Below are 11,518 nucleotides of genomic sequence, written 5' to 3'. Positions count from 1 at the left end.
AAGTAGCGAGTCCGAGCCATTAAGGGTGTTAGCTGGTCGACACAGATCCGTTTTCACGCATCCAACTGGCATTGACTTAGTTATGTATTATTAATCCAAAACATTACAATATGACTACTTACCCTGTTGTAATATTTAACTGCTTCTTATTATTTTATTGATAAATACTAACATGGTGCTGCAAATTAAATTGCGGTATGGTTGTATATCAGTCACCCAACTGCCCATCATTAATATTACACCTACTCTTCTGATTTTACACACTCAACTAACATGGTGTTGGAAATTAATTAAAGTTTTATTATAAATACACAAGAGTAGTACATTATTTGATATCTTGAGTTACATCTAAAAATTATTTTTGTTGTAATTCCTCTCCATATTGACTTGATGGCAGCTTATACTGCTGTAATTTCTCTTCTTCAAACTCTTGATCAACCAAATATTTCAGAACTCTTTCATGATCATAGTACTGAAATGCTCAATTCTCTTCGTGCTTCAGCTGATATTTTCAAGATGTTCTTGAAAACACTAGCAATGAGAAAATCAAATCTTTGGAGGAAGATATTAGAGTTGTTGTTAGTGAGGCAGAGGATGTTGTTGAAATGAAGATTTCTGAAATCATCAAAGAAGAAAGCTGGACATTTGGAATTTTACAACACCATGATATGCTACCAGTTGTTGAAAAAATGGATACGACAAAGAAACAAGTGATGGAGATTCTTTCTCATGATGCTGATCAAATTCTTGAATTAACTGCGGATTCCTTGATTGGTGCTTCTTCTATGAGTGATCCAATGCTGTCAGATCACTTGAAAGATGATATCGTGCAGGGACTTGATGGTGACTTGGAGATAATAGATAAAAGATTGAGAGGACCAACGTCGTATCTAGACATTGTCACCATAACGGGTATGGGTGGCATTGGCAAAACAACACTCGCTAAAAAAGCTTATGATCATCTTCCAATCAGGTATCACTTTGACATTTTTGTTTGGGTTACAATATCTCAAGAATTTCGATATAGAAATGTATTGTTAGAAGCTTTACATTGCATTTCAAAGCAAAGAGTTAATGTGAACACAAAAGATTATGTTAAGATGAATGCTAGTGAGTTAGCTGATCTAGTGCAAAAGAGTCTAAAGGGTCCAAGATACCTTGTTGTTGTTGATGATATTTGGAGTAGGGATGTTTGGGATAGCATATCACAAATATTTCCTAATCGCAACAATGGGAGTCGAGTCTTATTGACTACTAGGGAAACTGATGTAGCAATATATGCAAATACTAGTAGCCCTCATAAGATGAACCTCTTGGATTTAGATAATAGTTGGAAGTTACTTCGTGATAAGGTGTTTGGACTAGAACACGATCATCCTCCCTAGTTGGAAGAAATTGGAAAAAAAATAGCAGAAAAATGCCAAGGACTTCCCTTAATAATTTCAGTGATTGCAGGGCATCTCTCTAAAACGGTGCCCAAGACATTAGAAAGTTGGAAGTATGTTGCCAAAACATTAAGTGAAATCATTGCTAGTCATTCAAATAAATGCTTAGGAGTGCTCGGTTTGAGTTACCATCACTTGCCTAATCGACTCAAACCGTGCTTTCTTTCTATGGGTGATTTCCCAGAGGATTTTCAAGTTGAAACTTGGAGATTGATCCAATTATGGATCGCAGAAGGTTTCATAAGGACGTCTTCTGGAAGTCATGAAAGCTTGGAAGAAGTAGCTAAACATTATTTGGAGGATCTTATCAGCAGGAACTTGATAATGGCTAGAAAAAAAAGATTCAATGGTGAGGTAAAAGTATGCGGAATACATGATCTGCTGCGTGAGTTCTGTTTGATAGAAGCTGAAATGACAAAGTTTATGCATGTTGTGAGAACTCCATTTTCACCAGGACAAAAGCCTAATTTTCGTCGCTTCAGTATTGAAAAGTATATTGAAGATGCTTATAAGCTCTTACCCCCTGTAGCCAGATCTATGTACTGCTTTTCTAACTTGGATCTACCTTTTGAACCCCGTATTAAGCTTCTCCCTATATTGCCCATCTACCGTCATGATCCTATAATACATGAATTTTTCTCTTGTTTCAACCATCTCAGGGTATTGGCCATCTTTCCTGCCTGGTTTGACTCAATCTCAGAGCTTCTGAATTTGCAAACTCTAATTTGTGATGCTAATATAATGTATATAACTTTACCTCGGAAGATATGGATGATGAAGAACTTGAGGTATATACGTTTAAGGGCAGCCAGTTATTTTCCAAGTCCTAGAATAGATAAGAATCTTGTGACAGGGATGCCAAATCTAGAGGAACTTTTTGGTCTTTGTTACTCTAGTTGTACAAATGAAGTTTTTTCTAGCATCCCCAATTTAAAGAGATTGACCATTCACGCACCTTTAATGGTAGACAATGTTCCATATCATCTCTTGGATATGTCGAGCTTAAGAAAACTTGAGGCATTCAAGCTTTCCTGGAGATATGTTTTTGCAAAGCCCATCAAAAGATTTGTTTTTCCAAAATCACTTAGAAGATTGTCTTTAGCTAGGTGTTATAAGTTTATTTGGGAGGAGATATCATCAACTTTTATCAAGTTGCCACATCTTGAAGAGCTCAAACTTAAATATTGTCGAGCCGATGATGATATATGGAGATTGAATGACAAAGACATATTCAATCTCCAACAGATTTTACTGAGCGAGCTAAATCTTAAGCATTGGGAAGCTAGCAGTGATAACTTCCCTAATCTAAAATGCCTTATTCTGAAGAATTGCGAGTTCCTACAAGAAATTCCAACAGATTTTGGGGAAATTTGTACTTTGGAATCAATTGAATTACATGATTGCACCACTATTTCTGAGGATTCTGCCAGAAATATCGAACAAGAACAAGAGGATATGGGAAATAATATCCTTAAGGTCTACATTCGTAGCTGCCACAGTAAGTTTTAATTCTCTCTGGAAAGTTCTTCGATTCTTCACATTAGTTAAAACCTCAATTTTATTAAATCTTATCTCCATGAAATCAAGATGATGACTTGTACCTTTTATCTTGCTTATGCAGCGGATTGAAGCTTATTTTGAGGGATCATCTAATGCTATTTTCCGAATTGAGAACAGTGCAGTTCATATTTTGTTTTTATATTCTGATCATTTGTTAAATTCATGTTTTAGGAATAAACATGTTTAATACATTTCTCGGCCAATTGTGTTTTTGTATTTCGTAAATGGTAACAATTGATGTACTGTAATATCTATTTTGTTTTCGAAATGAATAAGCATGTTCAATCTATTATGCATTGCCTACGGAGTATAAGAATTGCTGGTTTCACACTTTGAATCTGTTTTCCTCTGTTCATGTATAATACATGTTTTTCGTTGATGTTCTGTTCTTTATGTGATTTCAGATGCTGGATATCGATAACATTTCTCACGAATGGTACTTGGTAGTTTCAGTATGTAATCTAGCTTCTGATAGGAATGTCAAAGAGTAGAAATAAGTAGACGATGAATGAGATTCTTTTACTTTTTATGAACTTTGACTTCTTTTTTATCGTGTACGATTGATGTTGAGTAATATCACCAAGTTTGTCATTTGTTATGGATTCTTTCTCAACTTCCATTGAAGCAGATATCTAGAAACGTACACACAGCACACTGGTTTTCTCTGCATTACATTCAAGCTAAGATATTGTTGGTTACTTAGCTTTCCATTTAACTGATTGGCATTGACATCCGTTTCCTTAGCTCTTGAATATAGTTCAATACAAGTTCAAGAAAAGAAGATGGTTTATAGACTTGGATTTGACGAATTGTGTTAAAGGGCATAGATGACAGATGAGGCTAAGTTAAAGGGCATCGTCAAGGAACACTTTCAGGTGTTGAACTTCTTCCAACAAATTGTTGAATTCATCATTTACCGCCTTTAATCATCCCCACATTTTCACTTAATAGCTTCAACAAATTCTCCACCAGAAAGTTCACAACTCTATCTGCCATCTTTCTTTGTTGGTTAAGAAATGTGAAGAGTATATTTTAGCTATCAGAAGTACACTTTACCAGTATAGAAATCACCAGGAGCTTCATTTTTTTTTTAAATTGTCAACAAATATGAATTGAAATTCGTCACTGTTTGTTTTATATCCTGATTTCTTTCATCACGTACGATCATAATCTACCTTGCTAATACTACGCTATGTAGTATAACCTCATTGTTTTGTGATTATAGAAGATTCAGACTAACTTCAGAATGTCAGGCCAATATTAGAATCCACCCCATTGTCATCCCTAAGTTTCAGCTACATATTTAAGGAAGATAATTTTCCCGGAGAAAGCTTATTGGTTTCCTATCACTATGTCACGCCCCGAGCCTACACCCTGGGAGGGACCGGCACTCGGAGCCATTGCTGGCCCCAAGAAACCCTTGGCCTGGCTTCTTAATTCAGCGGAAACTTAACTCTAACAGTATAACTCAATGCAATGCAAAGTCATAAGACAACTTAACTGATAAAGATCTGGCCAAAAAGGCACCTCGAGTCTCAAAATTAGAATATTTAACATATATACATAGATTAGAGACTCAATACTGACTGACTGACTATCTGTGAAGCCTCTAATATACTGAGATAGATGTTGGGACAGACCCCGCAACATCCTAATAGAACAAACTAAGTACACAAAATAATTGAGTCCTCCGGAATGCAAGGAGGCTCACCACAGACTCTGGAGTGCTCAGCTGGATCAACGACGTACAGAATGCTGATCCAACACTTACCTTGACTTTGAACGACTCATGAATAACCGAACTCAATGTAAAGCAATAAGACACATGCAATACATATAAAGCTTGTAAACAATGTAAACAACTTAGTTTGTGAAGGATAAAACGACAACAAACTCAACTTTACTTATATGGAAGAAATATAGCTTTTGTGGGAGGTTCTTTAACCGACAACCACCACTATGAGCCCTAGTGATGATACAATGTCTTACCTCACGTTTCCCGAGGACCATCCTATACCTTGCCGTGATATAGGACCTTACTTTTGCTTAGTGGATCCACTAGCCTAATCTTACGTGATCATCTAAAAAGAATGATACGTCAAGTCCCATGTTGGCGCATGGTTCTTATGGAGAGTTGAGTTAATATGAACTCGTGTCCCCAATTCGGTGCTCAATACTACTCCCAAAATGCTTTGACTCATAAGTGCTTTAAACACATTTTTCTTTAATTGAGATAATTACTCAAACTTAGCCCAAAGGCTCTTTTGGAAAAAACATGGTTCCTTTCTTATTTAAATGCAAAAAACATTTAGAAACTTCTTTGGGAAGTACATAGTTCCCTAATAACTTTGGAAAAATGGACTCGACTCTTTACACCTTACTTTACTTGAAACTCTTTACTTATGACTTGACTTGAAACTCGTAACTCAACTTGAGACTTGATACTCTTTTATTTGACTTGAAACTCTATACCCTTTTCTCGACTTGAAACTTGAAACGACGTTAAGACGTTCAATAACGACTCTTGAAAAGATTTAAAGACTTGCTTGGACTTACTTCTTAATTTTGCTTGACTTGACTCTAACTTCCCTTTAACTTTGATACTAACTCGACTTGAATTGGATTATGGATTCAAGGTGTATGATCACACGTCTACGGATGAATTCATGACATTTAAACGTAACTTGAAGTGTTGGAAACAACTTAGAAACATAGGTACACTACCTAGGAACATGCATGAGAAAGCATGGAAAGAAGTGGGGTTACATGGCGTCCTTGGCGCTCTGCAAGGCGCGGAGCGCCAGCCCTCGAAGCTCAGCAGGCCACCTGCTGGCGCTCTGAGTGGCGCGCCCGCCCCGAAAGGGGTAAAATTCACGAACCCCTCTTGGGGGGCGCTGGCAGGCGCGACGCCCCAGCCCTTTTTCCTGAAAACTTCGACTTTTCTCCTCCTCTTCAACTCAAAACCTTCCAAACACTAAGGTTTCCAGCCCCAACACTTAGGATCATCAATCTCCTCAACACACAATAGAATACAACTCAAAAACCAACCGGAAACATGTCCCAAATCACAAGGGACTTCAACAACAAAATCATCAACACAACTAACAACTTCAACAACTAACAACTCAACAACAAATCAAATCATTTCTCAAAGCATAAGATGAGCTTGGTATGTGGGAGTAAGGATCAACCCACACAAGGAACTCACATACCTCAAAAGGGATCACCCCCGACGATTTCCACGACGGAGATTTCTTGATCTTCCTCTTTCTTCTCTTCTTCTTCTCCTTCTTCTCTTCTTCTTCTCTTCTTCACTCTCAAGCCCTAGCCTTCACTCTCTTAAAATGGAACAAAATGATCCAACGATCAGCCTAACACAATAATATATCCTCAAAAGAAATAGCTAGGGAAAGGACCAAAATGCCCTTAATAATTCCCGGACGGATTTCCTTGTCAACTTCCCAACTTTCAAAGGGCATATCTCACTCATACGAACTCGGAATCGAGCAAACTCAGTGGCGTTGGAAAGATCGTTCCATGAACTGTGCAACCATAACTGGAACTCCACGTAACTCATCCTGAGCTAGAATTTATGGCTGTTCAAAATTGGCCAAAAATTCACATTTTCCATACTTAGCCAAAATTTTACAGATTTTTAAATTCTTTCCAAAAATAAAATTTTCCAATTCTAAGCCTCTTCAAAATTATTTCAAATTGTCGGATGTTACACACTAGTACTCAAGCTTACGCGAAGATGAATGCCAAGATTTGTCTCTTGTTCTGTTTCCAACTTCAAAAAGGATGCAGTAGTGTCTGAAACCTTCCAATTCAAAAATGATTAACTAGAATTCATCTAAAAGCTAAGATACCTGCAATAGCGCCGACGTGTCTTTCAACAAAAACAATGATAGATTAAAACAAGAGTTTTACACGAACGAAACAAAGCAAATACAACCATAACAGAATAGGAAAGATGCAAACAGCTTCACAACCGAGAAAAAAAAACAATCCACATAAAGGGGAACTCGAAATGCTAGCTATTTGTCTGATGACCCCTGGCTTCCAGCAAGCTCAATGTCCAAGTTCTCTCCTGCAGAAAGGAGGAAAATTATGTTAGAAATAAACAAATGGCATTTTCTATTCCAAATCATGGTCGAGCCATATATAAACACACGTAAGAGCGGACTGCAAATTCATAATGTAAGGAAAGAATTGGTTAGTTATGGATTTAATGATTTCAGTATAAATGAATTCAACGGACCTTCCAATTTCACTGTGCAACCTTGGATTCATTTTCAGGAGGGAATATGCTTAGCTTGAGTTTCATGCTTTTAGATGTCTTGCTATCCCGAACAATTTTTGCAGAGTTTACTGCTTTGCTTGTGTTATCCAGCCTCATCTCTTGAAGACTAGGGATATCAGCCAGCTCAAGTGGCACATCATCGAGCTTATCACAAGAGATAAGAACAAGTTGCCTAAGCACGGGGAAGTTAATAACCGAAGCCTCCCAAGATTCTAATTCTGACCTTTCAATCCACAAGACTTGGAGTGCGCTAAATCCACTCTTTGGCTTCCAGAAATCACCCGTGAATGCATTTTCTTTAAACTTTAGGACCTCAAGAGATTCCAACTTCCCCAATTTATCCGCCTCACTCCAAGAAAACCTTGTGTTTGTCAGAGTTAACTTCTTCACTGTACGTACCAGTTTGGAGAATGCTAGTGGAAGGTGAAGTGTTTTATTTATGAAAAGAACATCATTCAACAATTTCAAATGTTCCAGACACTGTAGCTCTTCAAGATTGTTGATACCACCCTTGTAAGCACCAAGAAAAGCCGCCATTTGCCCTCGAATGCTCAATTTTCTAACATTACACGCCTTTGCTAGCACATCTTTCTCACAACTTTCTGGCGCAACCATAGAAAGAGTCTGTAGACAAGAAGGTTTACCTGTGGTGGTAGTCGGGGATGGCAATTTTGCAGGTATGTTGGTGTGGAGATGCCTCAACTGTAACAAGTTCCATATTTCTGCTTTTACTTCAAGAGTGGGCTCTAAGGTACTTGTATTAAGTATTAGAGTTTGTAAATTCCAGAATTTACCAAAGGTAGGAGGGAGGGCCTTAAAGTCACCTGAGATAGCAATATACCTCAAATGATATAATTGGTTAAAGTCTTTGGAGAAAATAAACTTGAGAGATTCAACATCCAAGACTCTCATAAGTGGAAAGGCTTTGTGAATGAGTTTGATTTCATTAGCAGACAAGTCAATTGGTTTTTGTTTTGAGGAAAAACAATAGAAAGATCTGACATGTTCTGCAACAGGTACTGTGGAGAGAAAGTCAGACAGATTAGATGGTTGAATACACAATCGACGGCAAGTATCTGGGTCCAGTTTAGATTGATCAGGTTCTTGAAAAAGCCATTTGTTACTAGCCTCCTTTTTGCAGAACTGATACAACATGTCGTGAAGACGACATGTTTTATTTGACCATCAGACCTCTTTTGCATTATTATTACTAAATTTCTGTTGAGAAGATCTGTCAAATAAAACTCTGCTATCTCCTCTAGAGTGGACTCAGGCTGCGGCTTTATCAACCCCTCTGCTATCCACAAACGAATCAATTTCCAACAAGGGATATCAAAGCCTCGAGGAAAGACACCACAATACAAGAAGCACATCTGCACTTCTCTGGGCAAATGATCATAACTCATCTTCACAAATTTCAGGCAGCTATCCTCGGTATGCTCACCTAAATGTTGCACTACATTTCTGTCAACTCTTTCCCAATCTTTTTTGTCCAAACGACCTCTTAATGCTCCTGCAATTACCACTACTACAAGTGGTACTCCACCACATTTTTTTGCAATTTTTTTCCCAATTACCACTAATTCATTTGGACAACTTCCCTTGCCAAAAACTCTCATTACCAACAATTCAAAACTTTCTTCTTTCTCCAAGAATTTCAGCTCATGAGGTTCTCGATTGGCAAATTTAGCAACACGTAAGTCACGTGTGGTCATCATAATCCGATGACCCTTTTTGTTTTCTGCGAAAACTTTCCTTGCATGATCAATGACTTCGTCTTCCCACACATCATCTAAAACAATGAGACATCTACCTCCTTTCTTGATATAACCACCTATTGCCTTAGCCAATGTGTCCACATCATCATTGAGATGATCTTCTATGTTTTTTTTGAAGAATTTAAGAATCCTAAGATAAATATCCTTTGCTTTGCATTCCTGACCAACGTAAACCCAAACAATGCTGTAAAATTCATATGTAAGCTTTGAATCATTATAGATTTTTCTTGCCAGAGTAGTTTTTCCAAGTCCGGGCATCCCCACCACTGGGATAATATCGACACTGTCCATCGGTCCTTCAACAAGTCGCTTGATCACTTTATTAGCTTCGTCATCAAACCCGACCACTGCATCATTCTCCAAAGAAGGACCCTTTTAAACATGTATATGAATCACATCAGAAAACAGAATGGCTGATCTTCACACGTTATACATCTAAAGTAAGTCACATTTTATTAGAGCTGAAAGTGACTCATATATACCGATATTGTTACACAAATGACTCACATATACTCTTTCCACTAACAAAAGTGAGAAAAATTAAGTTTGAATCAAAAAAATTATCCATGTAGTGGTATATTTTATTATTCTCACACATTTTTTTTATTTTTTTCTTTTTGATTCAATACTAATTTGAATTTATTATGTTGATGGTAAAATTTATTTATTTTTTACCAATTTTCTTCTATACTTTATTATAGATGCCAAAAAACAATTACGCATACAAAATCTAAATTACAATAGAGCCAAAAATAAATTATTTTTAAGTTTTTTTCTCTTTTTCATTCATAGTTCTTTCTTTTTATTTCTCTTTTCTTTATCTTTACACTAAAGAATGAAAGAAAAAAGAGAAAACGGTCAAATGCCCCCCTAACCTATTAGTCAATTCTCAACTACACACCAATATTTCACGAGGGTATTACCCCCCTAAAAAAAAGTGGGGTCTACTGCATCTGAAATAAATAGAAAAATAAAATTGAAGAAAATGGGCCCACCTAGCGCGTGTATACAAGCATATGTGTATATCTGGTAATGACAAAAGTTGAGCGTTTAAGGGTTATAAAATATCAAAAATAAAAGGTTCAGGGGATAATAGAACCCCGTAAAGTTTAGGTGTGTAGTTGAAAATTGGCTAATAGATTGAGGGGTCATTTGGCCATTTTCTCAAGAAAAAAAGGAAACAAAATAAGAAATTCTAATGATATCAAAGAAGCCAAAAAAATTAAAAAATTATTGTGCAAAGGAGTGACATAGAAATTTCTATATAAAAGGTATTCCATTTCCTTCAATTTCACCTTAGCTTTTGTATTGATTATATGAATCATTAAAATCGTCCAGACTTTCCCTATCGATTTTGGCCAAAGTACCCAAAATCTGTTGACCAAATCGGACATGAATCCCAACATATACACCCACATCCATGTCATGTTGACACGGGTGTGGCACCAAAAGTGAAGAGTCTGAGCAACTCAAGTGGTAAATACTTCTTCATCATTAATCAAAGGTCTCAGGTTCAAGTTTGTCATGTAGGGCACATGTGTCTACTTATTCAATTCTATATAAGTTGAAGTATCTATTTGTGCACACCAAAATTGAATGACAAAATATGAGTTGAGTCCAAGTTAAAAAACATATTTATATATTATAGATCAAACCTAATTATTAGAAAAAAATGTTTGATATACTTCTCATAGCTCATATATATCCTTACTATTACACAAATTGCTCACATATACAATTTTTCTCTAAAGGAAGCAAAAAAAGTTTATTTTGCTTCTTTTTTTTAAAATATTTAAAAATAATTCATGTAGGAGTATATTTGGTCCTTTTCACATGTATTTTTTTTACTTCTTTAATTCAATGGATAATTTAAATTTATTATTTTATTGGTCAAATTTATTTTTTCTAATTTTCTTATAAAATTTATTATAAATACCCTTTTGTTTTACTAATACAAAAATAAATTAAAATATAACAGCAAAAAAAATATTTTTAAATTTAATATAGCCACAAAAATATTAGTTTTAAAAAAAATCTTACTTTTTCTCTTTTTCCATTCACACTTATTTCTTATATTTTTACATTAAAAAATAAAAGAAAAACGAAAATAAAAATAAAAACTCAAATAATAATAATCAACCAAGTCAAAAAATAATTTTTGAAAAAATATCATATATATCCCTACATGAATTTTTAAAAAGTTAAAAAAAAAAAATTAAAGTTATATTTTTACTTCCGAATATGAAAATGATATGTGTGAGCCCTTTATTGAAAACACTTATTAATTTGAGTGAATTATTACTTTAGTCTCTCAATTATTACCGTTTTAAAATACATTTGATTAAATAATTTAAAAACACATACGACAGGGCATCCACCCACATATATATATATATATACTAGATATAGGACCCCGTGCCAATATATATATA

At 35.6% G+C, this 11,518-nt stretch overlaps 3 protein-coding genes across 4 annotated transcripts in view; 2 read left to right on the top strand and 1 right to left on the bottom strand.

The window, feature by feature from the left end:
• Window positions 1–412, top strand: part of LOC102599264 (putative late blight resistance protein homolog R1B-17) — a 7,741-nt gene extending 7,329 nt beyond the window's left edge. The window contains exon 3 of the mRNA XM_015305200.1: window positions 398–412. Within this exon, the coding sequence (XP_015160686.1) occupies window positions 398–412 (15 nt within the window). The remainder of the gene's footprint in view (window positions 1–397) is intronic.
• On the top strand, window positions 305–3,384 carry LOC107057714 (putative late blight resistance protein homolog R1A-10). 2 transcript variants are annotated; one of them, XM_015305203.1, is made up of 2 exons: window positions 305–2,943; window positions 3,067–3,384. In XM_015305203.1, exons 1-2 carry the CDS (start codon window positions 1,614–1,616, stop codon window positions 3,072–3,074), a joined length of 1,338 nt encoding a protein of 445 aa, XP_015160689.1. In that variant the 5' UTR covers window positions 305–1,613; the 3' UTR covers window positions 3,075–3,384. The 2 variants fall into 2 exon arrangements, with proteins under 2 accessions (XP_015160689.1, XP_015160690.1); XM_015305204.1 differs by having other exon boundaries at window positions 309–973.
• Window positions 3,385–6,891: 3,507 nt separating this feature from the next.
• The window catches only part of LOC102595651 (probable disease resistance RPP8-like protein 2), a 6,602-nt gene continuing 1,975 nt past the window's right edge, over window positions 6,892–11,518 (bottom strand). Inside the window, exons 2-3 of the mRNA XM_006366972.2 lie at window positions 7,267–9,458; window positions 6,892–7,095 (exon numbers count right to left, since the gene is read on the bottom strand). Coding sequence (XP_006367034.1) covers window positions 8,217–9,458 — 1,242 coding nt within the window. The 3' untranslated portion in view covers window positions 6,892–7,095; window positions 7,267–8,216. The remainder of the gene's footprint in view (window positions 7,096–7,266; window positions 9,459–11,518) is intronic.

This window comes from Solanum tuberosum, unplaced genomic scaffold (genome assembly GCF_000226075.1).
Source record: "Solanum tuberosum cultivar DM 1-3 516 R44 unplaced genomic scaffold, SolTub_3.0 scf00710, whole genome shotgun sequence".
NCBI classification, from domain to species: domain Eukaryota; kingdom Viridiplantae; phylum Streptophyta; class Magnoliopsida; order Solanales; family Solanaceae; genus Solanum; species Solanum tuberosum.
This window is presented reverse-complemented; position numbering and strand designations above follow the sequence as displayed.

Coding starts and splice junctions, on each gene's coding strand:
- LOC107057714 (XM_015305203.1), top strand. CDS start 1,614: ATGGGTGATTTCCCAGAGGATTTTCAAGTTGAAACTTGGAGATTGATC.